Source organism: Oculina patagonica, chromosome 7, assembly GCF_052425735.1.
Source record: "Oculina patagonica isolate OP01 chromosome 7, crgOcupat, whole genome shotgun sequence".
Classification (NCBI taxonomy): domain Eukaryota; kingdom Metazoa; phylum Cnidaria; class Anthozoa; order Scleractinia; family Oculinidae; genus Oculina; species Oculina patagonica.
The window spans coordinates 16,785,614-16,813,258 of NC_135764.1; the positions used below are offsets into that span (position 1 = coordinate 16,785,614).

At 39.3% G+C, this 27,645-nt stretch overlaps 1 protein-coding gene across 1 annotated transcript; it reads left to right on the forward strand.

The window, feature by feature from the left end:
• On the forward strand, window positions 1-27,645 carry LOC144660780 (CDK5 regulatory subunit-associated protein 3-like). The gene is made up of 16 exons (XM_078521506.1): window positions 1-44; window positions 125-200; window positions 991-1,122; window positions 1,894-1,994; window positions 2,144-2,192; window positions 2,332-2,420; window positions 4,253-4,342; window positions 4,639-4,775; window positions 22,905-23,013; window positions 23,409-23,471; window positions 23,926-24,169; window positions 24,781-24,866; window positions 24,969-25,037; window positions 25,787-25,923; window positions 26,888-27,059; window positions 27,269-27,645. The coding sequence occupies exons 1-16, from the start codon at window positions 39-41 to the stop codon at window positions 27,338-27,340; spliced, it is 1,632 nt and encodes a 543-aa protein (XP_078377632.1). The 5' UTR covers window positions 1-38; the 3' UTR covers window positions 27,341-27,645.

The following is a 27,645-nucleotide window of genomic DNA, read 5'->3' on the forward strand; positions in this document are numbered from 1 at the left end:
TCAAAGGTAGACGTGTTGTTCAACAAAATCTCGTGAAAATGCAGGTTTGTATGTTTGATTCGCAAAAGAAATGTGTTTAATCCGTGTTATAAATGACTTTGTAATTTATTTGTCATTATAAAAGAAACAGGATGACTCCAAAGGAAATGGCAGAGAAGAGGAATTACTTCCAATTGATATTTACTACAACAAACTTTTGGGTAAGGATCGATTTATTAAACAGCTGAACTATAAAATGTTAAAGTTTTCATACTATTACCGACAAAACAAAAAAGAAAAAAAAACAATATACTGTAAATAGCCGTCTTAGAAATAAAAGGACATTCCATTTTTTCTCTCAAAACAGCTCCCCTTTTGAAGGGAGGTAAGATGGTTAGGGCCATTCCATTTTATATCCACCCCCTCCCTATTGACGAGGAAAGTCAAAATTTACCCCCTAAGAAAAAAAATCAAAGTGCCGTCATGATACCCCCTTCAGAAATAATCCCATTTTTCAAGAGGCTTTCAGAAAAAAGCCAACTTTTCCCCAACCCCTTCAGAAATATTTGAAAGATCAAAAGTGTAGACAGGGCTTCCCCTTCAGAACATGTCATCTATAGGGGGGGTGGATATAATATAAAATGGCCTTTATCGTTTTTTATTTCTTAGGTTTATAGAAAATTAGGGATGTTTGGAAATCTTCTCAAAGAAATGCTAACAAATAATCAGAATTGACAAAGACTGGGGGAAGGGAGTGTTTTGGAGGAAATTACCCATGTCATAGCAGATGTTCTCATTAGGGTTTTCGTGTTCTGGTCACGTGAATTGCCAAATATGGTCACGACTACCTGAAATAAAGGAAATCTCCAATAGAAGGAACATGGCCAAAAACTAAACCCAGGATACTAAGGGAGCCCAAGATATGATGGTTAGAAGCCATCTGTAACAACCATTTTGTAGTTAAGGGTCACCCCCCTTAATTAAGCAAATTATTTTCACTTGTTATAACAGACTGGCTTTTAGACAGAAGACACTGTGACGTAAAATGGCAGACAGCTGTATTGGAGATAAGAGAGAAAATTAATGGAGCTATTCAAGACATGCCTCCTGTAGATGAGATCTCACAGCTTCTTTCAGGAACATGTAAGTCCTATGTGTACAGTGGGGATGGATTGGTTTGTGGTTTTGGTTCTACAGAGGCCTCTGCAGTTTCCCTTTTCCCATCATTTCTCCCATGCCCTTATTCTCTCCTTAATAACTCCCGCTCCCCAAGGGATCCTCTGTAGAGGAGAGAGTTTGTTGTGTGTTGTCTATGATATGTTAAAAAGTTCAAGTCTAAATAGTATCATCCTAAAGGAAAATTAATTGGGAAACTGAACGATCAACTTGAATGCTGGTGCACTCAATGTTGTGGTTGAGGCTAACCAGTGCAGTCATCAAAGGATAACTTGTACGTACAAACAGCAGCAAACGTGAAGATCTTAGAAAGTACAGTGAAATCCTGATAACTTGAACCAATTAAAAGTCATTTCCCTTGCATTTGCTTAACCCAGTCAAACAATTTGATCTCCAGTTTCTCAATCTCCTAATTTACTGAAACAATTTCCTTTCCCTTTGAGGTTTGAAAATTCAGGATTTGACTGACTTTTGACTTTTTTAACGAAGTGTGGCAGCCTTATTTCCATGTAATTACTGTTAACTGTACGTCCTTACTCTGGATTTCTATAATAATTTATTGTATTACATGCAATAAAGAAATGGTCATCAGAATAAAAAAAAATTTGAAAAGATTAGAGAACATTTATATGGTAAGCTTATAATGTACTGTTCATTTAGTATATTACAAAATTACATTGTATAATATCATACACGTATGCGCTTGATCTTGATTTCAGTGTGTCATTTTTTTTATAGACATTAACTATTTCCACTGTATCCGAATTGTTGAACTACTCAAAGTGTCAGAGTCCGCAACAAAGAACATATTTGGTGGTTACTCGTCAAAGAGGATGAAGGTAACTTGTGTCAGTTTGTGAATGTTGTTACACTGAGTACTGGCTAAAAGTTCCTTGCAAACACTCTGACGATGGTCAAATGACATCATAGATGACTAAATAAACATTACTAGTTATTACTGATGACTGCTGTTTTCTTTCTTTCTCAGGACTGGCAGGAAATTGTGAAGTTATATGAAAAAAATAATGTAAACCTAGGTAATGAAATTGTCAGTTTGTGGAAATCTTTAGAAATTAATTTAGCCCATTTGTTTTGAATCTTATCACTATTCTCTTGGTAACTCATTAAGGTCATGTTTCAAGTTTACTAGTGAACTGTACTTTTTGTCTTCCTTAGCTGAGGCAGCTCACCTGTTAATTAGGAATGTTAATTATGAGATTCCCGCATTAAAGAGACAAATAGGGAAATGTCAACAAACACAACGGGTAAGAGAATATTTCAATATGTTCTATTTGTACCAGGTTCGAAAGGGACATACATGTATGCCCTGCATACTCAGCTAGGATCAGTATTGTAAAAGCATCAAGTGTATATGGTGATAAATACAAAGATGGTGAATTTATCAGCTCGGATATACGTGTACTGTGGTAAGTAAATGACTTTTTATTTATCACAATACTTGATGCTTTTGACATTGCTGTTTCTAGCAGTACGTCAGTACGTCATATGTCACATATAAACATAATAAATGACCTAGCTTACCATGAGTCTCCTGTAGCTTAGTGGTTAGATTGTCTGACCATAGTGTCTATTGTGCTTCCCGCCATATCCAGATCTTTGGGATAGACAAGGCAAGATACTGATCTTGCTTGGGTGGTCTGGGGGAATGCCCCTCCCTCACACAATTTTCCAATCTACCTTTAGTTATTATAGGAAATTAACGCTACATGAAATTAACACGATTTTCAAAAATTCGTGTTAATTTAAGTCGCGTTAATTTTTGTTAACGTTAATTTCCGCGCCATTAATAAAGTGGAGCGTTAATTTCCATGACCTTAATTTCCATTATTTTGGCCCCAATTTCTCGATACAGTCCAGTCGTTCTTAACTCCTAGGAAAAGGCATTATTTCATTTGGTTAGAAAACTATGACAAACGATCGAGGCACTTGGATTCCTTCGCTTAACCCATTCATTTAGGATTATACGCCTAGTTTTGATATAAACTTGTTCCTGTTGTCTCAACAAGATTTTTTTTCATTAATGTGTTCGTCGCGTGAATTCCTTCATTTTAAAATGTCACCCTCTCTTTCGCGTTAATTTCATTTATCGGGAAGTAATTTTTCCTTTAATTTGCTTTGATTTAAGTTGCGTAAATTTCAAATAGGTTAATTAACACAAGCGTTAATTTCCTATAATGAGATAGAAGCTCTGAAACACTGTTTTCAACATTTTTCATAAGCTATTTCTTGAGAAAAATCAGTCATGATAAACTGGGGATTATTCCCCCAACTTAACATACAGTATTTTGGCTAGATTCCAGACAAGGCAAGTTCCTAATCTTGCCTCTTGCTAGCTACGTGTGCAGCCCTGGCTTCAATTTTACCCTTGCTACAATTTGTTCTTTCCTTTTTTCTGATGTAAAGTAATTAATGACAATGAAAAGAAACAAAGAAAGCTACCAGGGAGGCGCAGTGGCCTAATGGTTAGCGCGCCGGACTCCGGAGCGAGCGTTCCGGGTTCGAGCCCTGGCCGGGGTCACTGTGTTGTGTTCTTGGGCAAAACACTTTACTCTCATAGTGCCCCTCTCCACCCAGGTGTATAAATGGGTACCGGCGAAATAATGCTGGGGGGTTCCCTGCTATGGACTAGCATCCCATCCAGGGGGGAGTAGAAATACTCCTAGCTGCTTAATGCTAAGGAAACCGGGATAAGCTCCGGCAGTATGCGCCACTTTGGCTCGAAGCTGACCTATTCACAAGGTCCTGTGTTGCTATTAGCCTGTGTGGAGCGGGACAGCTGTACACAGGCTAGTGTTGCTAATATTGCACACAGCTTTTTAACTGAGATCTAGTCCAGTATCCTTTGGTTGGTAGAATTCACCACTGTGACTGGATACAATGTCTTTCCAATGTAGTTGCCGAGTCTCCATTGCTAGATGAAGAAATTCTTTGACTTACTGAAATATCTGCATGTATATTATTTTCTTGAACATTCCTCTTTGTATAATAATAAAAGTAAATGAACATTTTCACTGATGAGATACCCCAGCAATTTTTTTTTTTGATGATCAATAATAGTTGTGCATGTATGTTTTAGGAGTGCACAAGAAAGGAGAGTGAATTTGCATCCAATGCAGCATTATTTAAAGAAAAATATCAAAGTGTTTGTAAACAAATGAGTATTAAGGTAAGGGTATTAATTTGCCAGCTTATTATTTATGGGGATGGTACAGACTGTGTTTGTTAAACCAAACAGAATCATGCTGTTTGTGATAAGATCAAGAAATCTGCATTAAAAATAAATATATTAAATAAAATGATATATAAATAAAATGACCTGTGTTGTCTGTGTTTGGGTAGATAAAGATCAGCTAGGGACACTGTATTTTTAACTTTAAGCTATGTACTTCTCCCTTTGTCAATCCATACCAACCTCAGTCAGCTGATACAGTTAACAACCTTTTGTTTTGCTTTGTTACACAGGGAGATAATGTGAAATCAGAATTACTAAGCCTTCTGGATGAATTACCCGAAATATACAGGGGGATTGCTGTTGCAATCAGCGGTTTGAAGAATGCAACTCACTATTATGAGACATTTGTCAACTTTCTAGTACCAAGGTATGTTAATAATTCCAATGTCTGCTGGCATCATTATTATGATAACAAAAATATTGAAGACAGCAGAACACACATGTACAATAGGAGTTATGGCACAAACCGTGACAACTCGCTCGGCTCGCCCAGGCTCGCCTCGCTCCTTGTCACAATTTGTGTCCATAACTCCTATTGTACATGTGTGCGCGGAACGCAAGACGCCTTTCTTACCCCCCTCGCGAAACGAGTTGCAAAAAAAGACGTTTAATCCCAGAAAACTTAAGAAAAAAGAAAGCTGCAATCGTTATGCAAAGCATGGTTAAAACTAACAAAAAAATCGGGAAAGCAGGCGTGGAAATGGTAAAAAAAAGGAGGAAAATGTGAGTGGCTTTTACATTCCTAACTTCCTGAAGCAGATTCGCCGGACCCGACAGTGTACCAATCGTTGTATGGCGCCATTGTATTAAATTACAACCAACCTTTAATTGCTGTGCCAGAAACAATTCCTATTGAACAAATGCTCTTATTGAGTAAACGAAGATGGGAAGAGGGAGAACTGGAGAAATTAACTTGAATGTAAAGAAAAACTTGAAAAGATCTCGTGGAAAAGCGTTTACAACCTACAAAAAAACTAAAGAAAATGAAAAACAAATAAAAATCTTTTTAACAGACGAGGTGATTGAAAAATTAAAAAAATTAGACAGCAGTGTTGTCGCAAACGTTTTAACAAGCTAAACAAGACTTGCACGCTCCGGTGAGTGCATAAATTATTGCAGCAACACAGAAAGTCACAACAATGACTTTGATTGCGTGGGTCTATTGCTGTCAAGAAACGGAAAACCCCCTTGACGTAATATAATTATTTTTTTTTTTCATGTTGAATATTTTAAGCCGGTCGCAACTTAATCGAATGCGTTTCATTTTGTTTGGCTTTTTACATCACCTTAACGGCGCAATCTTTTGTTATTTTTTTTGCCAAGCAGGCGTAAAAGTTTAGACAAAATAAAGCAAATCGCATGTGATTTATATACAGAGTAAAGAAAATATAAAATGACATCATTAAGCTATTCTTAATGGCAACGAGTCATAATTGATATCACGTGCATTAAATCAAAAGAACAATAGTTGTGCACGTGTAAAACAATAGATTTTACATTCCTGAGTGCTTAGAACTCAGATTTTAAGCACACAGGAATGAAAACAACTTACAAAAGTCTAAAAATATCATTCGGGTAATCCCCCGACTTTGTACACCCACGCACACAAAAAAAATTTGCATGCCCCAGTGGGTCACGCAATTTCTCGCTGTTCGCTTCAACTTAATTGTATTTTTTGCACACTCAGATTTAATCCTTTCGACTCGGCTGAAAGTCACTTTAAGTGCGCTGTAACCTTTTATTTTGCATCGTTCAGGCAATTAACAACATCGCGGGTTATGTATCGAATATTTTTTTGACACTCGGGCGTGAAATATTCAAACACAAAGTAAACGACAAGATGAGCGCAGACAATCATTCTTTTATAAAATGAACAAATGTTCTATTGGACTGAAATTTTATTTCGAAATGTCGGTGGTGCTTTCGAGAAGTTTTTTTTTCATTTTTTGTCTTTCTGCTTTCATGATCTCTTGTCGTATTTTTTCGATGTCTGGCTGTGAATTTGTTTGTTTGTGTGCAAAGATTGAACGAAAAGTCTCTTTAAGTTGACGTTATTTCTGCATTTCTCGTAAGATCAGTTGAAACTCTTTGTCAGAAACACGATTATCATTCAGAGCTTGTGAGACAGAGCTGTTTATTGAGTCATGTTTTGCAACAGCCAGAGCGAGGATTCTTGAGTGCTTATTAACTTTACGTTCAAGCTTTTTGTTGATAACTGACAGGCCAGTGGAAGCTGTGCCAGATATACCTGCTACTGCTGCAACAGGCACGCCGATAACAATTCCAACACCAGTAAGTGAAGTCGCAACAGCTCCAGAAGACAGAGCTGCCGTCACGGCGCCAAGACAGACCACGGAATAGTGAATAACTTTCCGGACTTTTTTATATTTTTTTAACACAAGCCTGTAATGCTCAGCTTCAGCGGATATTTCTTTTTCAATTTTACTTATTTCAGTCAGCCGAAAATTCTCGGCATTTGTTGGGAGGCTTGGATAAAGTTGTGTTTCTTCGCGATCACCATAAGCAGGGGCACTCGGGAGAACATTAGCAGATGACATGGTCGTATACAATAAAAAAATATTAATTTAATTCTAATTCAAAATGCAGCGGAGCTCCAACAAAGTCAAACTTACTGCCAGTTTTGTCTTTGACGGTCAATGTGACACTGTTCACACTCTGAACAGCGTTGGTTCGACGTGAATTATTGATAAAATTTTGAGGGTAATGAACCAAATCATAAGGTTTCCCGGTTATTGGTACACAAGCGAGAATGTCACTTGGCTTTCCATTATACAAGTTATTTTCTTTGGAAAGTAAATCGCAGTGAATGTAATAAAAGTCTGGTATAATAAAATCTTCAATTCTTGCGTTAGCAGCATCAACAATTGTGTTCTTAAAAAGTTTAGAAAGATTTTTATCAAAAGAAAAGCTTTCAATATTTTTTGTTTTTGTTATTGAAAAGCCTCTTTTCAAATCATCCCTTTTTACTGTTAGCTTTTGTTGATCTTTGAACTTATTAGTCAGGTAAGTTGTAATTTCATCAAAATTGTAGTTGCCTGGAAAAAAATCAGCAACATTGTTGCTCACATTGTTTTGTTTAATGCTTATGGAGCCAATTCCTTCCAGATTATGCCAGCTGTTTTGTAACGAGCATGACAGCAGGCTGATAAACCTTGGTTTTTCAATTGGCTGGTCAAAGTAAACAGCTTCCCCGTTGGAACTCGCGTCGATTGTGAGCACAACCATCTTTATAATTATCTTTTGAAAAATAAATCTTTAATATAAAATGGCGCCGCCTATTCCGAGAGCTGATGACATTTCTCAATCAATTTTTCTTGATTCCAAAGAAAGAGATTTTATGAAGTGGATGAAAACCCCAGAAGCAACTAAAATTTCTGAAGCGGCAAAAGACAATGCATGGAAACCTTTTCTTGCAAAATATCCAAACGCTGACCGAACAAAATTTGTTGCACAGGTTGAGTTCGTGTACAACCACACAGCAACGGCAGACATTTATTACAAGGCAGGGCAAGGCCATTTGATAAATGTTTTTGGCTCTGACAGCAAATATTGGAGCCCAGAGATGAAAAAAGCACTGGGGGTGAATCAAATTTCAGGCGGTTTTCCACAACAGCTGTCACCAAGCGGCGCAAAAGGCTCATCTTTGCCAATTCCCGCGGTTGGATTTCACGAAGCCGCACCGAGTTTGAAAAAAATATTTAACAGCAAAATCAACATCTACGTAACACCAGATCAATATTTCACAACGAAATTAAGAGAGATTTTTCAAAAAACAAAACTGAAGCATACATCAGGAAAAGAGTCAAAAAGGTGGCTTGCTAGCCAAAATATGGGCTACTGGCCTCAGCAACTTAACTTTGCTGTTTGGTGTGCGACAACAGGCAGTGGGGTAAGCCGAGAAATTTTCGATGAAGAACACTCATCTCTTAGCTTGCCACCGATTGTGCGAAATTTTTACCTTTTTCACGTTTATTTCACGATAAGGCGAGTATTGTTTCAGATGGGGGGGATTCAGAGCGTAAGCGCCTTGCCTGGCGACCCAACGTTTAGCCAGTTTGACAACAAGTACGACGTGGCTTCTTACAAAAGAATATGCGCTGAGTTCGGTGTCGACCCGTCAAGCGATTTCCGTTTCACAACAGGCGCAAACCACGGACTTGGTAACGTTTATATCTGGATATCAGGGCATGGTATACAAAAAACTGGAGCAAAATACCCCGATTACGATAAATTTTCGGATGAAGGTGGAACTGCAAGCAAAGGTAACTTGATTCAATACATCGAGCCAGACGACGCTGCATATGCACAGGCAGACTGGTTTTGTGAAAATGCAACGCAAGGGCTTACTCAGGCGGGTTTGTCAAGAATAAACCAGTCAATTGAGGCTTTTGTCTACTGTATTCTCGGTTCGCAGGTGAACGTTCGAAGTAGCATACTTGGCACAGGCGGCCGCGCAAAGGAGGCTCAAAGTGAGTTCCTCGTGTTGGTTGAAGACGCTATAAGGCAACCTGATCTGGCAAAGTCGGTCCAAAGATACCAACTCGCCATCGACGAGGCTAAGGTTCGGCTTAACCTTGCAGTCTGCCCAGGTGCCTGGCTGATGCCCGCTCGTATGGTGATAAACACAGAAAGCGTTGTTGGTTACAATAACCAGCTTAAGCAGGCTGTTGTTGGGATGAAATTAGGAGTGAATGATGAGGTTAATAAAGCTACAAAAAAAGCAGCTCTTAAACTGATGGCCGGAGGAAAATCAAAAATCAACCCACCAAACAGCCACCCTTCAAATCCTATACACAAGAGCGCCACAGCAAAAAAAAATCAGGCACCCGCCGCAAGCGCTGCTGAAACACCAGCTAGCAACGCGCAAAGCGCTAAAGCTATGAAGGCCGTAGCCAATGATTCACACGAAATAAACAAAGCAACTGTCGCTGTTGGCGCGGTTGGAGCAGCAGCTTTGCTCTACACCCTTATGCGTTAACGTCTCTTTTTGATGTATTTTTCAACAAGAAAAGCAACCACAGCAAGGATAAGCAGCCAGGTGTGCTCTGCAAGAAATCCAATTACTTGACCAGCGGTTTTGAAAAGAAATTTCGCAATCGAGCCAATGAGACCAGGCAGAGCTGATGCTACCTTTGAGCCAATATCACTTAGGCCTTTTCCCAACGCTTTGCCGGTGGCCTTCAAAGAGTTTGTAATGGCTCCAATAACAGAACCAATCGTGACACCAGCAGCAAGAAGTATTGCTGTTAATGTCACGCCATGTTTTTTGAAGATCTCTTTGATCCTCTCACGAAGTGGAAGCGCCCTTTCTCTTTCGGCAATCTGCGTTTGCAAACGCCCGAGCTCCTCGGTTCTTTCTGCAACTCTTTCTTCCGCAGCTTGTTTGTCAGTGGGGGAGGCATTCTCATCCTCAATAACTTTTTTGTCTTCCTCGTTTTGGCGCTTGAGCTCATCTTCTTGCTCTTTAAGATCATCCAACGCTCTTGTGTCGTTGAGCCTTTCTTGCAAAGTGTTTCTTTCGCTCTCTTTGGCAGCGAGGCTTGCCCTTAGTTGGTCGACTCGTGTTTGTTCTTTTGCCTTTTGCTTTGCTTGTTTTTCAAGAGCAGCAACTTCTTTTTTTGCGTTTTCAAAATCCGTTTTATAGTTTTTTATCCTTTGCTGCAGCTCGCGCAATTCTGATTCATTTTTTCGAGTTTTTTTGCTTGTTTACAAGCAAAAAAGTAGGAGAATAGCGTTTAGTGGACTCAAATCTGAACCGGAAGGGATTGCATTCTTGTTAACTCTCAAGGGAATACTTTCCGCTGTGGGTGATCAAAGCGCGTGACTTGTAAGTGTTACTCTATAGTTGTGCTTCAGCACTTCCGTTCTTGTAGAAAAAACGTGACTTGTCAAATTTACAAACATTATATAAGAATCAAAAACGTGAGTAGCCCAAATCTTACGTCACATAACCAATTAAGAATGTAAGCGATTCAGCGCTCGAAGGCAGTGAAGTTTAAAACGATTAAGAACGCAATTTTTACTAGTACAAGTCTTTAGGCGCTAATATTAATTTAACCTAAAACGATTAACAACGCAAATTTGTACTCGTACAAGTCTTTCACACACTAAAACGTTGCTAATAGTTAACCAAAGGGATCTCATTTCGTGACAATTGATTATTTCTGCTGAGTTGCACAATTTAGAATTGCAACATCATCTAGCGAAGCGCACTATTACTAAAAATAGATTTCGCGTGAGTCGGACAACAATTTTAGTTTGGGCAAAGGCTTTGTATGGAGGGGACGCATTCTTGACAAGAAAAAAGGGGCGAGAAAGGCACAATGTGAGGCCGAGATTCTCGAAAGGCTCGAAAAATGATAGATTCCAAACATTTTTGCTTTAGTAAGTGAAAACAGATTGAAGGTATCCAAAAAATGGCCCAAATTGAATTTATTATGATTAGTCGAAGATCCGGCAATAACACCTTGATTCCCACTGCAAAATTATTCAGGCTGCCGAGAAATTTAAGCGGCGGATAGCGAATTACTATCGAATTATATAATTGCGAAGGATTGCTTCATTTAGGCACCGGAAAGATCGTCGGTTGCAAGAAATTCAGAATTCTTCCCGAATTTGACGCCGGTCATCCGATCTGTTTCGACACATGATAGATAGAGGGCGAAAATATTATGCTATTCAAACCGGCGCCTTTCTAATGGAATTGACGGCGGGTTTGATTTTAATAAAGCTGTTATTTATCCCCATTACTATTACAGACTGCAGCTACAGCTGCCGAGCTCGATCAGTGTATATTAAATAGTATTTTCCGCGACAATTGTGTAACGAAATTGACCTCTTAAATTATTCGGGTCAGGCAAAGGGACCGATCGGACGAGCGTTTCTTTGTGTAATTTTGTGGTGGCATAAATCTGAGGTTAGCTCTGTTGTGTTGGAAAATGTGCCACTAAGAACAGTGTAAACGTTTTGCATTTCTCATAAAAATAAATGTTTTCTTTCAGCAAATCCCGGCAGCAAATCGGGCCTTTATAATCCATTCAATAACTGAGAGTAAAACATTTTACACATTTATTGAATAATCGCTCTGTTTGACAAACCTTTTGTTTCAAACCACGGTTTGAGCTTTCTACGCTGCACAGGTAAGGCTTTCTCTCGAAATCCGAGCCAATCTGGCCATGGTTTTGTGAAACAATCGCTAAATATGCCTCCAAAGTGCCCGCCAACCATACATTACAGAGAGCGGTTTGTTTGTTTGAATTTTGACTCACACCGGGGGTCAAATTCTGTGACGTTATTAGTGCGCTTCGCTAATTGCAACATCATTAAATGTTGTGAAATTACTTCCGGTGGAAGCAGTAAGTAAACGTTAAACGTTTCTTCTGTTCAGAAGTAAATGCATCGATCGCCATTAGAAAAATAACAGCAACTGTTTTGCTGGAAATGTAGTCGTTAGAAATGGCATGTGTAGCTGTAAGGTAAAGAATAACGCGAGGAGAAGCGGCTTTTGGTAATATCCAAACGAAAATTTACTTCTCAATGTGGGGTTAAGATTGCGTGACGAGACAAAAGGTAACTCTGTCGTGCGTAACCTAACCTTCGATCAGGCGTTATTTTTCTGCATTAGGCCGAGTAGAAATCTTTCTAACTCGAAAGGAAACAACTATTTCGATTAAACATGTTAAAGGCAAACGTCAAAGTTTACCTTTTTTAACCAAGCCAAAGTATATGAGTCGCAAAGCACCCAGTCGTCGCGACTGACAAATACAGCATTTACTCCGCGAAAATAAAAAATGCTTGAACTGAAAGACGTTTGAATTCTTCCATGATATGTTCGAACAACGATGCCCAGGATAAACCTTCTACTCATACTAACCACATGCAAAAAAAGTCGATATCTCGAAGAGATCTTTGATCAACATTTGACCCAAGTTGATCAATCTTGGCTTGAGCTCGCTCGATTCTTATTCTGAGATCTTCTACTTCTTGGGTGGCTTTTTCTTTCTGCATGGCAATTGTTTCTGCCTGTTGTAGTTGACTTTCAGCTTCTCTTAATCTTTGTCTGCTTTCTCTTATTTCTTCATTGTCTTGAGCAATCAGAGATTCCGCTTCTGGCCCAAGGGGGGCTTTAAACTTGTCTGTGAATTTTTTGAGAAGGCCAGTTCCGTCTTTTTTGAAAATTTCGGTCTCGCCACCTTTTGATCCAAAGGATACAATTGTAGTTTCATTGCCACTCTTTTTGCTAAAACCTATTGGGTCTAATTTTGCGAAGTTCACTTTGGGGAATTTTCTTTTGATAAAATCTTTAGCTCTGTCAATCATTGCCGGTTTGTCATCTTGATGAATAAAGCTTCCCAAAAAAGGTGTTTCTTCGTAGGATGTGTCTGGCAGCCCGCTCTGTTCGTGCTGCATTGTTTGCATTTCATGTTGTTCACCCCCATGGTAGGGTGTGGATGCACTCCCGGGCTGAAATGGTCTGGTTGTGTCGACCTCTTGTTCCTCTTCATCATCGTTATCACTGTTGTGGTCAAGATCTTGGTCCAAATCAGGGTCATCGTATCCAAACTCACCACCACCTTCCGCCATTACGTAATTTATATATATTTTCAAATTAAACTTTTCAATTTAACAATAAAACCAATCGAGAGATGGCTGCTGTTCAAGAAAACCTTCGACCGGGACGCACAGAGAAAATACTCGGCGCACTGAAAGCCGAGCGCGCGGTAAAACGAATCACTTTTGACCGCACAGAAGCCAATCCAGAGGAAACGTTGTATGTTTCAGTGCCCAAGCTGAACGAAAACGAGGTCATTGTGCCTGGCTCGCTGGCACTGCGCTTCAACATCGACTTGAGCGGAGGCCATGCCAACAACTTTCTGGTTGACAACGTCAGCCGAGCTCTGGTCGACAAGTTTGTTGTAAAGTACGAAGGCACCGTCGTGCAGGACACGGTGGGCTATGACATCTACAAAATATTTGAGGATTTTTTCCTTTCGCAGGAGGAGCGCGACGACAGGGTGCCAGAGGGCATTCAGAGCGAGGACCTCAACAAAATTCGCTCAAATGCTGGCGATAAGAAAACTTCAGGTGTGGACGCAGAAAAAAAGCTGAATGAGATATATGGAAATAAATACCGCATCCGTCTGGATCACCAGATTTTAACTGACCATGGGGCATTTTATCCTCAGGCACTATACAACGATCTTGTGTTCGAACTGAAGCTCGCGGCAGCCGAACATGTGGTCAGAGGCTCAGATACAACAAAACTAAAATACAAGTTGACAAACATCCAGCTGGAGTACGAGATGATAAGAAGCAAGGAAATTGCAGATGAAGCGTTCAGCGCTTATTCGGGCGGCAAAGAGTTCGCTTACGACCACATCCAGCGTGATAAAGTGACGACTTTTGCAAAAGGCTCCGACACACGTCTGAATCTAAGGGTCAACCCGCAGAGGAGGTCCATGAAAGGTATCTTGCTCCTATTTATTGAGCAATATAACAAAGGTGCAAGGAGCTCGGAAAAGTACATTAACCCGGACCTTACAAAAGTAAGCATCACTGTCAACGGCTCGCCAAACATGCTGTACAACAACGGCATCGAAGGAATGGACATTTGGGGAGAAGTTAAAAGATTCTACATGAAAGAAAAAATAAAACGCAGCACATGACTCTGCAAAAGTTTTACACAGAAGACAAGTTTGGCCTTCTTATTGATCTGCGTTCCATGGCTGACCACTCGATGCACGGAAGCGGCACGCGCCTTGTGAACACAAAGGACGGTGTCCAGCTTGAGCTAGAGAGGAAAGCAAGCGGCTCAGGTAATTTGAACTGCCACATTTACGTAATCAGCGACGCCCAAATGAATATAATTGGCAGGCAGTTAGAATCTGTGCTTTTATAATATACGAACGAAGATGGATCCTGCCAATATACCCTTCAACGCCCTCATTGTGGGACCAACGAACTCAGGAAAAACAAGATACGTGGTCAATCAGCTTTGTGGCCCTTTCCGAGGCAAGTTTGACTACATCGTGCTCATCTGCCCGACGTTCGCGCACAACAAGACTTATTATCGCTTTGCTGAGGAAGATCTTCGATTTTTTGTTTTAATTTGCGAGCAGCACGAGGTTGAATCTTTGTTAAGGCTTTCAAGATTTCTTTTTGAGGGAACGAACACGCTTATCATCCTCGACGACTGTGCTGCTTCGAAAGATGTAAAAGGAAGAACAGGGGAGTTGGTGAATCTTGCTTTCTCTGCTCGCCACGCAGGTTTGAGCGTATGGGTGTTAACTCAAAAATTGACAAGCATAACATCCTCATTCCGCGAAAATGTTGCGGCAATCGTTTTCTTTTACACCCCCTCTGCCAAGACCACGAAGGCAATCTTTGAGGATTACGCTGGCGAACTTGCCAATGAGGATTACAAAGAAATCATTTTAAAGCTAAAAAAAAATAAGTTTTCGCATCTTGTCATTTCTCATCGCCACCCTTACGGCACAAAATTTTTTTATTGAACATATTTTTTAGAGTAATAAATGGCTGACCCGTTCGCAACTTCTCCTCCCGAGAGCGTCAAGGGCGCTGCAAGTGAACAAGAATTAGCTTCCGTAATGGAACTGCTAGGAGCTGAACCAGAAAGTACAGAAAGCGCTATGGCACTCATTCAAGGCCCTGACATTCCTGCTTTGCGTGAACAGCTTGCAATCCTTGTTTCAACAGGAAAAGCCAAAGAAGCAATCGGTGTGCAACTGACACACGAGCAGGTGAAGCGCTTGACAGATAAAGAAGTTGAAAAGTACTTAAAGAGATATGAGGCATACGTTGGATCCAAAACAACCGACAGCTTGATTGACAGCTTTATTTTTCTTGTTACCAAAGTCGTTGGTAAGGCCGTAAATATCAAGGACGTCAATGATTATCAAAAGGAACTCAAAAACGACTACATTATCAGTAAAGAGCTGTCCACTTTGGCAGGCGGTCTGGCTTTGAAATGCGGCCGCTTTCTTGCCGTTGCAAATGCTGCGCTCATCACAACAAAGCACATTGTTTTAAACAAAGCTACAAAGTCGCACACTTCGCTGTGCGAAACCAAAGGTGCTTCCAAAGATGCGGACACAAACACTACTGAAGATTTTTCTGAGCAATGCTAAGAAAATGCTAAGTAATTACTGAACAATGCTTAGCAATTGCTTAGCAAAAAATCTTGCTGAGCAATTTTCTATTTAAATATTATTTTTTTTTATTATAAATGGCCGAGCTCGAACAAACTCCGATCGCTCAAGAAGAACAGAAACAAGTTACTTCAACAACTCCAGCAACAAAGCCTGCCAAAAATCCAAAGCGAGTTGCTGCTGGCAAGCTTGCAGCTGAAAAAACAAAACAGGCTCGTGAAGCACAGAAAAAAGCTGCTGTCGAGGCTGCTGCAATAATTGCAAAAGAAAAGGAAAAGAAATCTGCATCTGCTAAGCGAAGTGTAACTTCGAGCCCTTCGGGCACGCCCGTGGAACCAGCTCCGACCGAGCCTCAGCCGCAATCAAGCGGTCTCACCACAAATCAATGGATATCTTTGCTTGGTATCGGCGTTGCAATCGTTACAACTTATGTGAAACGCGAAGACATAAAAGCCTTTATAAACGAAAAAAGAAGTCCAACATTAAAAGCTCCACCAACTCTTATAACTGATGACACACCAGTTACAGCAGAAAGTATTGGAAGGGTTGCAACGCGTTCTTCAGACACGCGCCAAACGGGCTCTAGAATTCCACAACCAACAAGCCAAAATGGCTCAAAAAGAGGAATCCGTCCGATGGATTAAAAAAATTATTAAATAAATTTCATTTAAACATTTGCTATTTTTAAGTAAACGAAATACTATGACCACAACAAGTTCATACACTATGTCTGACCCAATGGATTTTGGAAACTTTTTTGTGCTTTCTATGCTTTCAAATTGCTTTGAAAAAGATGAGGTACGAGTAACAGCTGCTTTGAATGAGGGAAAAGCCTATTTAAACCGGCTAGAACCAGAAAAATTAAAAAATTTTTATGCAATTGCTGAAAAATCTGTAGAAAGTTTAAACAGGTGGTATTGGGATTTAATAATGCTTGTAAAAGAGTTTGAAAAAATAGAAAATGAAGAAAAAAGAAAAGAGATGATTGAACAAGCAAAATGTGCAGTGTTTGCTGAAATGCAAAAAATCTTTAATTCTGCGGTTGATGATGTTGGTTTGACCAGCGAAAGTTTTTAAGAAAGTGATTTCTGTTTTACTTTCTGACTTCAGCAATTAACTTTTTTTTTATTAGAACTCTTTGATGAGATTAAAAGAATTCATAAAATTATTTTTCAATTTAAATATTTATTTTTATTTTATAACAAACACCATGTCTGACAACAAACTCGTAAAAACACTCATGGATGCCGCGACTCTCACTGGCCTTGCCGCCGGAATCGGCTGGGCTGCAAAAAAAGTTGTAAAAGAAAACTTTACATCCGACCCAAGTGGCAGTTTTATAAACTATGTTAAGTTCACAGCCGTCGTGGCTGGCAGCGTTGCACTTAAACAGTATCTCGAGGACCAGAAAATTCTCCCAACCAATTAAAAAAAAAATTAGAATAATATAAGAACAAAGACACACAATGGCAAGCGTAGCGATTATGGCTGGCGGAGCTATCTTGAACGCTGCTGCTTTCATTGGCGGCAACTACCTTGCTCGAGCTTTGGGTGGCGGAGATGACGCCGCTTTAAAAGAAAAAGAAAGGCACGACAAAGCTCTAGAGGCTTACCAGGCAGCTTACGCTAAATACTCTCGAGACCGCACCAAGCTCCTCGACTGGATACAAACCAACGCGGAAATAAAAGAGCAGGCCAAACAGAACTTCACAAACACTGACTACGCTTTCAAACTCTACAACCAGGCACATCCTGACAAACAAATGATTCCTCCGAAAGAACCCAAGTTCTCTGATTTTTATCAGCCAAGCGAGCAGCAGAAACAAGGTGAACTGATGTTTGTTGGCGCAGGCGCTCTTGCTCTTGGGTACGCTGCCTTTCGGTTTCTTTAAACGTTTCTTTTTTTTCTTGTATACGCATGGATGCAAAGATCTCGAAAGTCTACTATAGCCCCCAGGGCTACTGGAAGGGAATTGCTGCGATAAAAAAATTAGCCGAGGCGGCCAAGGTTTCCGAAGATGCCGCAAAAAAGTGGCTCGTTAAGCAGGCCCTTTGGCAGATCTACCTTCCGGCACCACGATACGTTCCTCGCCCAAAATTTGATGTTTCTTCTCCTAACTCGGTCCACCAGGCGGACCTTCTTTTTCTGCCACACGACAAACTGCCGCGAGGGCGAAAAGTTTACAAATACGCGCTGACTGTTGTTGACGTTGCCAGCCGTTTCAAAGAGGCCGAGCCTTTGACCTCCAAAGATTCAACTGAGGTTGCAAAAGGTTTTCAGACAATTTACAGGCGAAGTGCACTAAAATGGCCACAGATGCTGCAAGTTGACCCTGGTCGCGAATTCATGGGAGCTGTTACCAAAGAAATGGAAAATCACAAAACTTATATTAGGCGCGGGCGTGTTAACATTTACAGAGATCAAGCCATTGTTGAACGTTTTAATCAAACACTGGCAAAGCGCCTGTTTGGTTATCAGTACGGTGTTGAGTTGACCCTGCCATCTGGCCAGCGGTCGACAGCGTGGGTAAAAAGGCTACCCGAAGTTGTTGCCGCTCTGAACAACGAAGTAACCAGTCTTACTGGTAAGAAACCTGCTGCTGCAATCAAAGAAAAGGCTGTTTCGTCAAAACCGTCCTCAAAATATACAAGACCTGTTGGCAAGAAAGAAAAAAAACTCCCCTCTCTCGTTAATGTGCGCTTTCTCTACCAACCTGGCGAGCTGGAAGGCGGCGTAAAAAGGGCTACAGATCCGATTTGGTCATTAAAAGTCTACAGCATTGAAAGGTCTGTTACTAAACCTAATCAGCCAGTTCTTTATTACTTGCACGATGGTCCAAAGCGCGGCTTCGTGCGTGAAGAATTGCTTGTTATTCCTCCAAATACACAGTTACCACCAGAAAAGCTATAAACGTTCTGTTTCGCAAAACTTATACCCGTAAGCATTTGTATGTATCCCATCATCCGCTATCCATCGCTTTGAGTCAAAAGGCGACAGCGAGACTTTGTTGAGATGCATTCCGTAAATCTCATGACCCTCGCTTCTAAGTATGTTCATTCCATGCCATAACTGCTTTGTTCCAAAAAGCGTTTCTAAATAATTTTCGTGCAAGATTTTCTTTTTTACCACACACTTTTTTACTCCTTTAGCTTTCTTTATTTTTTTTTGGTCTTCTGTCAGTATTGAATACATTTTTGGCCTCAAACAGACACACTCTGAAATTGGTGTTCCTGCGCATTCGTCTTTCATTTTTCCCAAGACCTTTTTGTTTTCGTATGAATGAAGTGAATGCTCTTTTGGGTAGTCGCTTGTGTCGTACTTGTCAATGTTTTTTGCCATGTCCGCGTAAACGTCTTCTGTTTCTATCTCAAGCAAAAGGCTGTCTGTGTCTGTATACAAAAGCTCGCAACTCTCTCCATACTTTTCTTTCAGATGGTTGTAAAAGAAGTCATACATGCATAGCTTGCTTACGTCAAGGATGGTCATGCCTGTGTAGACCGGTTTATTAAGAAAAAGCTTACTTTTTCGCATGTCTATTCCAACTAGATCGTTTGAAAACATTACATGCCTTGAATACAATGGGCTTGCAACTAATTTTCTTATTTTCTTTGTTTCGTCGCTTCGCGTTATTCTTATGTCTACACGGTTTCTCAGGTTTTCCATTGTTTTTCCAAAAACCGAGTTATTCATTAGCTTGTAAAAGTTCTTTTCAAAGTCGTTCTTTGCTTTTTTTCTGAATTCTGTGTTCATCCGGATGTAGGGCTCCATCCAGCATTCCTGTTCAAACTCTAAGACCCTGTGCACTTTTTTGAGTTTCATTCCCTGTTTTAAATAAAACTGCAAGTTTCGGTAATGCACGACGTAATTGCTTTTGTCTTCAAGAGTTAAAACAAGCTTTTTAGTATTTGGTGGGCCCAAATCAAGATTTTTTATTATTTTCTTTTGGTAAGGTGAAAACATTTCTTTGTTTATTTTCTTTTTCTCTGGCGCTAATGGATAGCTGTTTTGGGCGTCATGCAGCTCTTTCGGATATTCTAAGTCCACCTCTAAAATCCATCCAGCTTTTGCAAACTCTTTTTTTGTCATTATTTCTTTTTCTGTTGGCATAACCTTTTTCCATCTGAAACCACTTTTTGGGAGCGGCTTGCTCATTGCCCACCCGTAAAGGTTATTCGCATCGAGGTACATTATGTATTTTTTTGGCTGGCTCGGGTCAAATCCCTCAACATATGGGTTGTTCGCCTTTGCATATCTCTTGCTTACCATCGAAATCCCGCCTCTTATTCCCCTTTCGACAAAGAGGTGCATTTCGTAGTCTGTGAGTAACTCAAGCTCCACGCCTGTCTTTTTCAAAAGTGCGTCCCAAGAAAGGCCTGGCGACGTGTAATAATTCGCGGGGTCCAACTCGTACTTCTCAAGACAGATTTTTCGAAAGTTTTCAAAAACGTCGGCTAACAAGGTCACGTCTGTTTGAACATACAAATCGTGGTAGTCTCCCAAGGTCTTGCAGCCAAAGGTTTTCCACACTTTTTGCGCGTGTTCATACTCTTCATCTGTAATGTGCTCGTCGTTAAGTTTGCTGTAAAACTTTTCTTTTTCTGGCAAACTTGTTTCTCTAAATCTTTCCCATGAGCCCATGTATTCGTAAGGATAGATTCCCTTTTTGCAAAGAAGTTCAAAACATTCTTCGCTTTCTTCAGATCCCAAGAGATCTTTTGTTATATTTAATGACTCCTTCGGTGTCGCTTCTACAAGTTTTTCAAGCTTCCCAAGTAAAAAGTTCAAACTGTCAATAAACCTTAAACCCCCTAGTGAAAATGTGATGTATTTTTCCATGTTGTTTGCGACACACTTTACCTCTTTCTGTGCCTCTTTTGAAACCTTTGACATTGCCTGCATTAAATGGTGCGCATCATAACCCCTTAGGTTGTGAAATACAACTGGTATTTGGACTGTTTTTGGATTTATTCGCATTATTAAGTTACACACGTTGTGCGCGGCTCCTCGAAACTTGCCTGTTATGTGGCAATGGTCCTTTACCACATCCTTGTAGTTCGGCTGGATAAGGGGCTTTTGACAAGCGAAGCAATTTTTTTGGTTTTTCGCGGCTACTTTGTGTGTTTCTTGTTCTAGCCTTTTTAGCTCATAGTAGTACTCGGTATCCAGGCTTTGCTCCGCTTCTTTCGTTCTGTAATAACATTTTTTGTGTAGCTGTCCAAAGTAATTAAGCTCCTCATTATTTCCAATCCATACCGGCAAAGAGTCCAAAAAGTTTTGTTTCACCAGCGTTTTTTCGCAAATGTGACAGTTTTCGGCTTTTTTAAAGTTTTCCCAGTCTTCTGACGTCATCTCAAGAGGTTTTGGCAATGACAATTCAAATCTTATTTTTTTTCTTCACTTAAAAGACAGTTCAAAAATACTTCAACGGCATTTTCTCCTCTGTAAACCATTGGTTTTTCGTTTTTGCCATCACTCCTTACAACTGTGTAAGCAAATCCGCATGCCTCGTGCTGTTCTGTTTTTTCTGTGTAGCTTTTCGGCTTCAAGTCTTCCAGTTCTTCACCAAGATCTTTTCTCTTCTGGCGGTCCTTGGGCGTTTCGCGTTCACATCGGTGCATCTTTCTTAACAATGCCTCAAAGTCGGCGTAAATCACAAAAGGCGCTTTCATTTGATTTTGGTAGTTTTTAAAAGAAAGGGTGTTTTTTCCCTCTTCCGGCATTTCGATTCTTGTTGGCCTGCCGTTAACGCCATTACAATATTTTTCGTGCTTTTCAAGCAAGTCTGCTCTTGTAAAACCGGTCAAGCACAACATGCAAAAGTGTTTTTTGTTGTGTGATTTGCTCTGATCGTAAAGCAGAGAGCTTACTCTTTTTACAAAACAGTAGTGCTGTATTAATCCTGACTCAATTAACATAAGACAAATACGAGGAATGCTTTTTTTCTTTTTTGCTTATTCTGTGCACTATCACACAGTCATTTTCCCAGCCAAACACGTTTATCGCAAGGTTGCTGTTTTGCGCCTCGAGCTTGTCAATTTGTTTTACTGGCGTTGGAAAATCGATTCCATTGTAGTTTATTCCGTCGTCAACTGGGTATCTGCTTGTTCTTTGCGGATTTTTCCCATCTCTTGGCGGAAATAATGCAGCTCTCAAAGCCCATTTCAAACATTCGTTATCCCTGTTTTGCACGTTAATAACTGCTTTTTTGTTTGCCAATTTTGGGGGCAAAGGCAAATAACTTCCACCTCGCAATGGCTGATAGCGTGCAACGTTGACGTACGCTTTGGTTATTCTTTCAATAACCCAGCCTGATCCTCTTTCTGACCAAGCCTCAATTTCTCCCTTTGCTCTTTCAATAAATTTGTCAAACTCTTTTTTTATTTGGTCTTTGTTGTTTTTTGTAAAAACGTGTGGTTCTCTTTCTCTAAAATAGTGCTCCATGTGTTGCGTGACTCCGTTTCTTTGTATCGAAAATTTTACTTCAAGTCCAAAGCTTGTTTTTAAGCTTTTTAAGTCATCAATTTCGCTTACTAAAAGTTCATAAAACTTTTTTTTGTTTTTTCTTGCAAAAGTGTAAAGATCTTTGTTGTTTATGTCAGTTTCGGGTATGTTCATTTTCCATACACGGAGCCATTCGTTAAAATCGGTGTGGGCCAGTAAAAAAGTTAAATTTCTTTGGGGGTTTCTTTGAAATTCACGGAGGTTTTCCTCCATCATAGCTTGCAAAACTTCTGACGAATATCTTGCGGCAGCCATCTGTTGCATATACTAAAGAAAAATATTTGTTCAATTGAAAAATAATTGTGGCACATAGGTGGAGCTCTCTATTTTTTTTGCGTAAAAAACTTATTAAACGTCTTTTTTTTGCAATTCGTTTCGCGAGGGGGGTAAGAAAGGCGTCTTGCGTTCCGCGCACACATGTACAATAGGAGTTATGGACACAAATTGTGACAAGGAGCGAGGCGAGCCTGGGCGAGCCGAGCGAGTTGTCACGGTTTGTGCCATAACTCCTATTGTACATGTGTGTGCAGATAAATGTTAATCATTTGAAACCAACTATCTCTTGGCTTTGGAGATGTTTAGAATACATTTTGTTACTATTGGGTAACAAACAGACACAAATAGTCTTTTGGATAGAATGTCCATGATTTGCATTCTGTTCTCAAGCAATAGTCTTGAAACATCTGTAAGAGATATTTTACGCTTTTGTAAATAATTATACTGACAGAGCCATTTTTATTTGGTATTCCTGTAGAACACTAATGATTCAATATTTAAACACTGCATGACTGTTGTTTTATTTCAGTTACAACAGTAATAAAGAAAGCTCACAGTTGACAGCACCACTTATAAGACACATTCAACAGCATGGTAACAGCACAGTGTATCAGTGGAGGACTGGCAAGATTCCAACGGTATGCAGGGTGTTCATTAGGCATTAATGGAGATCGGAGAATTCTCCTGCTACTACGTATAATTCTCCGGCTAAATTTCAAAGGCCTGTACCTATTTTTTATTAAGATGCGGAACCTTCAGACAATAATTATATATAAATAACACTATTCTCCTGTTATTACAATTCTTAATGAAAACCCTGGGTATGCATGATTGCTTTTTATCACTGTACAGTGCTTTCAATATACACCATCCAGAGATGAAAAGCTTTGCCTAGTTTGCTTTACTTTGCTCTGGAAAGACAGTTACTTTTTTCCCCTAAATAATATTGAATTAATTAAAAAAATATCTTTCAAACAGCCAGTTACATAACTCAAACAATATTTTGATATTCTGTGTGTTTGTTTTCTCATAGCTTGTTGTTCCAGACAAAAGACCAGAGTCTACTAATACAGACAATGAAAAAAGTGATGGAGAGGTAAGAATAAAACATACTGATAATCTATAACAAAATTATAACTCTCATATTTAGAAATATTTGATTTGTACCAACATTTGTTTGTGCCAATTGGCTGGACATCCTTCACGTTACTACATGGATCTGCAACTATTAATAATAAATTTGTAATCTTGTTGGCTGTCCATGCAGGTACAAATGTATCTTCTAGCAATCCAAGATGCACCAAAACTTTACTTGTCATAAAAGTAGCGACTTTCACATGTCAAATCTAAACAATCTCCTCTCTGCTCAGTCATGTTTTCTGTGATGCAGTGGCTGACTGAAATGATATAGGGAGTTCACTTATGTGCTTCTGTTCACTTCTGTGCTTCTTAACCTAGAAGTAATCTAAATTTTGTTTAACAACATGGTGTCTGTGTACATGCCTTTAATTTGATGTTTCATATTTTTTCTTTTCTCTACATCTCCACAGATTGACTGGGGCATTGAAACTGTCTCCAGCACCAATGCTGGCTCTGACAATATTGATTTGGGGGAGGGTGGTGAGGGGGACACAGGGGGGATAGACTGGGGAGACAGTGGTGAGACTATTGATTGGGGTGATGGAGGAGGACAGACGAGTGAGGAAAGTGCTATTGACTGGGGAGACGAGGGGACTGCTGATAATGAAGTAACATTGGATAGCTGTGGAATCACACTGGAAGAATCTGGACAAGGTAAATAGAAACATTACTTTATACCTTGTGACTGTTTAACTCGGAAAATTCCAAGTTGTAGTGAGCGGAGTGAATTTCACTCGATTCCTGTCAACAATGGCATGCAATGTGTGCACGTGTCTTAAAGCCTTTAAAGAATTAGAACTGTTCTCTGATTACTGACATTATTAGTAACATTATTGGAGTATCAAACTAAATGTGTTAAACTGAAGTGTGGAAAGTTCAGCATAACTAGTTCGGAAAATCTTTATTTGTCAGTCTTGTTTTTGATTCTTTTCCATTATAAATTTTCCTAGTTTAGTGGCTCATAGTCACTTTGATTATAATACAATGATGTTCTGCTATGCTAGAGGTGAATGATGCTTTCTGTCTTGAGAGGAGCTAGAAAAGCTTAACGAAATGCTTATCAGCAAGGAAGTTAGATGTTTTCAAGCCCATTGTCACTTACACAAGCTGTTTAATACAGGCTTCTTTTTTTAGCTTCATGTGGACTGTATTTCCGTAACTCTGACAACTGATTGCTAAAAAGAGGGTAGCTGTTTAAGAGGAGGCCTTTTTTTTTATCTTGTACAGTCTAAGCTAGACATGTAATTAATGCTTTAATTCTGTAGATGATGAAGTGATCAGTGGTCCAGATGCTGAGACATTAATGGATACAACTCAAACAAGAAACCTCTTAATTGATGAATTATTAGAGGTAAACACTGCAGTTACTGCTTCATTTTATAGAGAATTTTTTCTTTGATTTATTGTTTGCTGATCGATATACTAATTATTATAACACATTTTTCTTGAACAGCTTCAGGGATTCCTTCGCCAAAGACTAGTAGAAATGAAGAGTGATTCTGATGTGCTGTCAGCTAATCAGGTAACTTATAATGTGTTTATGACGTCTGTCTGTCCATGTCTATCTATTTTAATTTTCTACACAAAACACATGTATATTATACACTCTTCTTCTGTAGCACTAGACTCGAGAAAAAAATCAGAAGGAAACTTGCATTCAAATTACTCAATATGTGACAATATATATATTAGCTAGCACAAATAGGAACATTGATACCCTTGAACCTTTCTGTACATGTACTTGCTTAATTATCTGATTTTTCTGACTTGCCCTCTCTTTTTGATTATATACTTGTTGTTTGTTCATTTATCTCTATTATGGTTTAAGTAACAGTTGTGGTTTTTTCTTTCAAAGCGAGTAGCGGCTTCCGTATAATTTACAACTAGAACTAAAGAAATCAAACAGCCAATTGATTTAGTTTTTCGCGGGGCAAGTCAGGAATCAAAGAAAAGGTATAATAATGAGACATACATGAGACTACTCCTTTAACTGAGTTTTTAACTTTTGATTCCATGATTTTAAGTGTGCACCAGTTTTAGAACAACAACTTAGAACAAATGGAAAAAGCTTCGTCCTTGTGATAGGAAAGGTCTGGGAATGTAGAAAGGCTCCTGTTACCAAGGCAGTGATAAACTTGCCCTCATAACCTTGCAGAAACAAGGATATATTTTATCAAGATGATTGTCAGCTGTTAGCAAATCACTAGCTGAAGGCATGTACAGTGTTACCTGAGGGCAATGGATATATTAATATTTGATGTATGTGTGTAGTTTCAGTCAGCTCCACAGCTCATTCAGATGCAGTCAGTGGAGTCAGTACAGTCCATGGAGTCAGCTGTTACTGATATTCTATCAACAATCACTTCAATGAAGATACATAATCTGTTCCTACTCAAGACGTCTCCAAGGTAACATCACTTATTCTACTGACCGGGGGCAGGTGGGGACATGGATAGCCCAGCTATCTGACTTGCTATAATCACTGCTCGGAAAGAATTTAAGACAGAATCCACTAGGAAGTCGAGTAATATTTATTAAAGTTGGACAAAAATCAATTTCCAGAATAATTTAAATCCTATTGCGTTATTTCCTACCCTTAATAAAAGGTAAAGATGTAAGTAATTATCCGTGATAACACCAACAACAATTTCTTATCAGAGTCTGAGAAAATGAATTTCAAAGTTTACAAGGTATGGGCAAAATCTCACGTGTAGCCATTTTGTAAATTCGTCTTAAGCGATTCAGTGGAATTCAGCGGAACTTCAAAATGTGTTTTCGATGTGTGGTGTTGTTAGAAAAGATTTCTTTTAATAAGATATTTGAAGCAGTAACAAAAAAGTTTGCAATAAGGTGGAAATTATTCTGGTACAACAATTTCTTATCAGAGTCTGAGAAAATGATATTTAAAGTTCACAAGCTATGGGCAAAAGCTTACATCTTTTAAGCGAATCAGTGGAATTCAGCGGAACTTCAAAATGTGTTTTCGATGTGTGGTGTTGTTAGAAAAGATTTCTTTCGATAAGATATTTGAAGCAGTAACACAAAAGCTTGCAATCAGGTGTAAATAGTTTTGGTACATAATTTTGTCCAATAACTACTCGAAGCCCCGGCGGATTTCCTCTTAATACGTTATGTTAACTGTTTAATATTGGTAATGGCTAACAAAGGAATGAAGAGGAAGTCTTTCTTCTACCTTTGTTTAAAAGGAATTTAGCGGGTTTTTTTTTACTGTTTTCAGCTTACTGAATTAACACCAAACTGTAAACGCTTGCTTTTGTTCAAACTTAGTTAACACACATTCCTTCCATGCGCTCATATGTGTTGTGTGCCGGTTTTTCTCCATTTATAATGTGGAATTGTTTATTATTTCAGATACTTGGATCGTTTAGCAGATTCCCTGCAGCAGAAACTTAAAGTCTCGGAGAAGTTGGTGGCTGCCATTAAAACAGTGGCTGATAAACGGCAGGCAGCTTCCACAGAGCAAAGGGACTTGGAACCCAAACTGGAAGTTATCAGGACAAAAACAAAAGAGCTACAACAACAGGTATCTTCATTTGATCTCTTTCAGTCGGATATTTCAGCAACCAGCTGTGTACAACAAGCAAAAGGAACTGTTTATACACATTTTGCTAGAGATGAAACCCAAACGTACATCAGATGTGAAGTCACTCAGGTTATGACTCAGTACTGTAATTGTAGTTTTGCTTTTTTTTCTGTTAATTGTTATTATAATTTTCGTTTTTGATGTTGCAGCTTGCTCAAGAAATTTCCAAGAAATACAAGACCAGACCAGTCAATATTATGGGTGAAATAAACACTATTTAAAAGTGATTGTTCATTGCATGTCGTAGTTTGTTTGTCTGACGGAGAAGTAAGGACTTAATGTACTTATTCAAACCTGACGAACATCAGAAACGTAAATATCAGTCGCCTTCGTGTATGGATATTTATTTAAAATGTGTTCTACATTAATAAATTCCATCTTAGTCCAAATCATAATAAGAAAGAGTATGTATAAATTATGTTCGACGGATTGAAAAGCGAGTAATTTGAAAGTTGTAACAGACAGTGAATCGTTCTGTAGTACATTGTTTAAAAGATTATGCGTAATAAAACTCACAAGTTGTTGA

Excerpts from the sequence above, each read along its gene's own strand:
- LOC144660780 (XM_078521506.1), top strand. Across the intron at positions 2,421-4,252 it reads AATGTCAACAAACACAACGG|GAGTGCACAAGAAAGGAGAG; the intron begins GTAAGAGAATAT and ends TGTATGTTTTAG. Across the intron at positions 4,343-4,638 it reads GTAAACAAATGAGTATTAAG|GGAGATAATGTGAAATCAGA; the intron begins GTAAGGGTATTA and ends TTTGTTACACAG.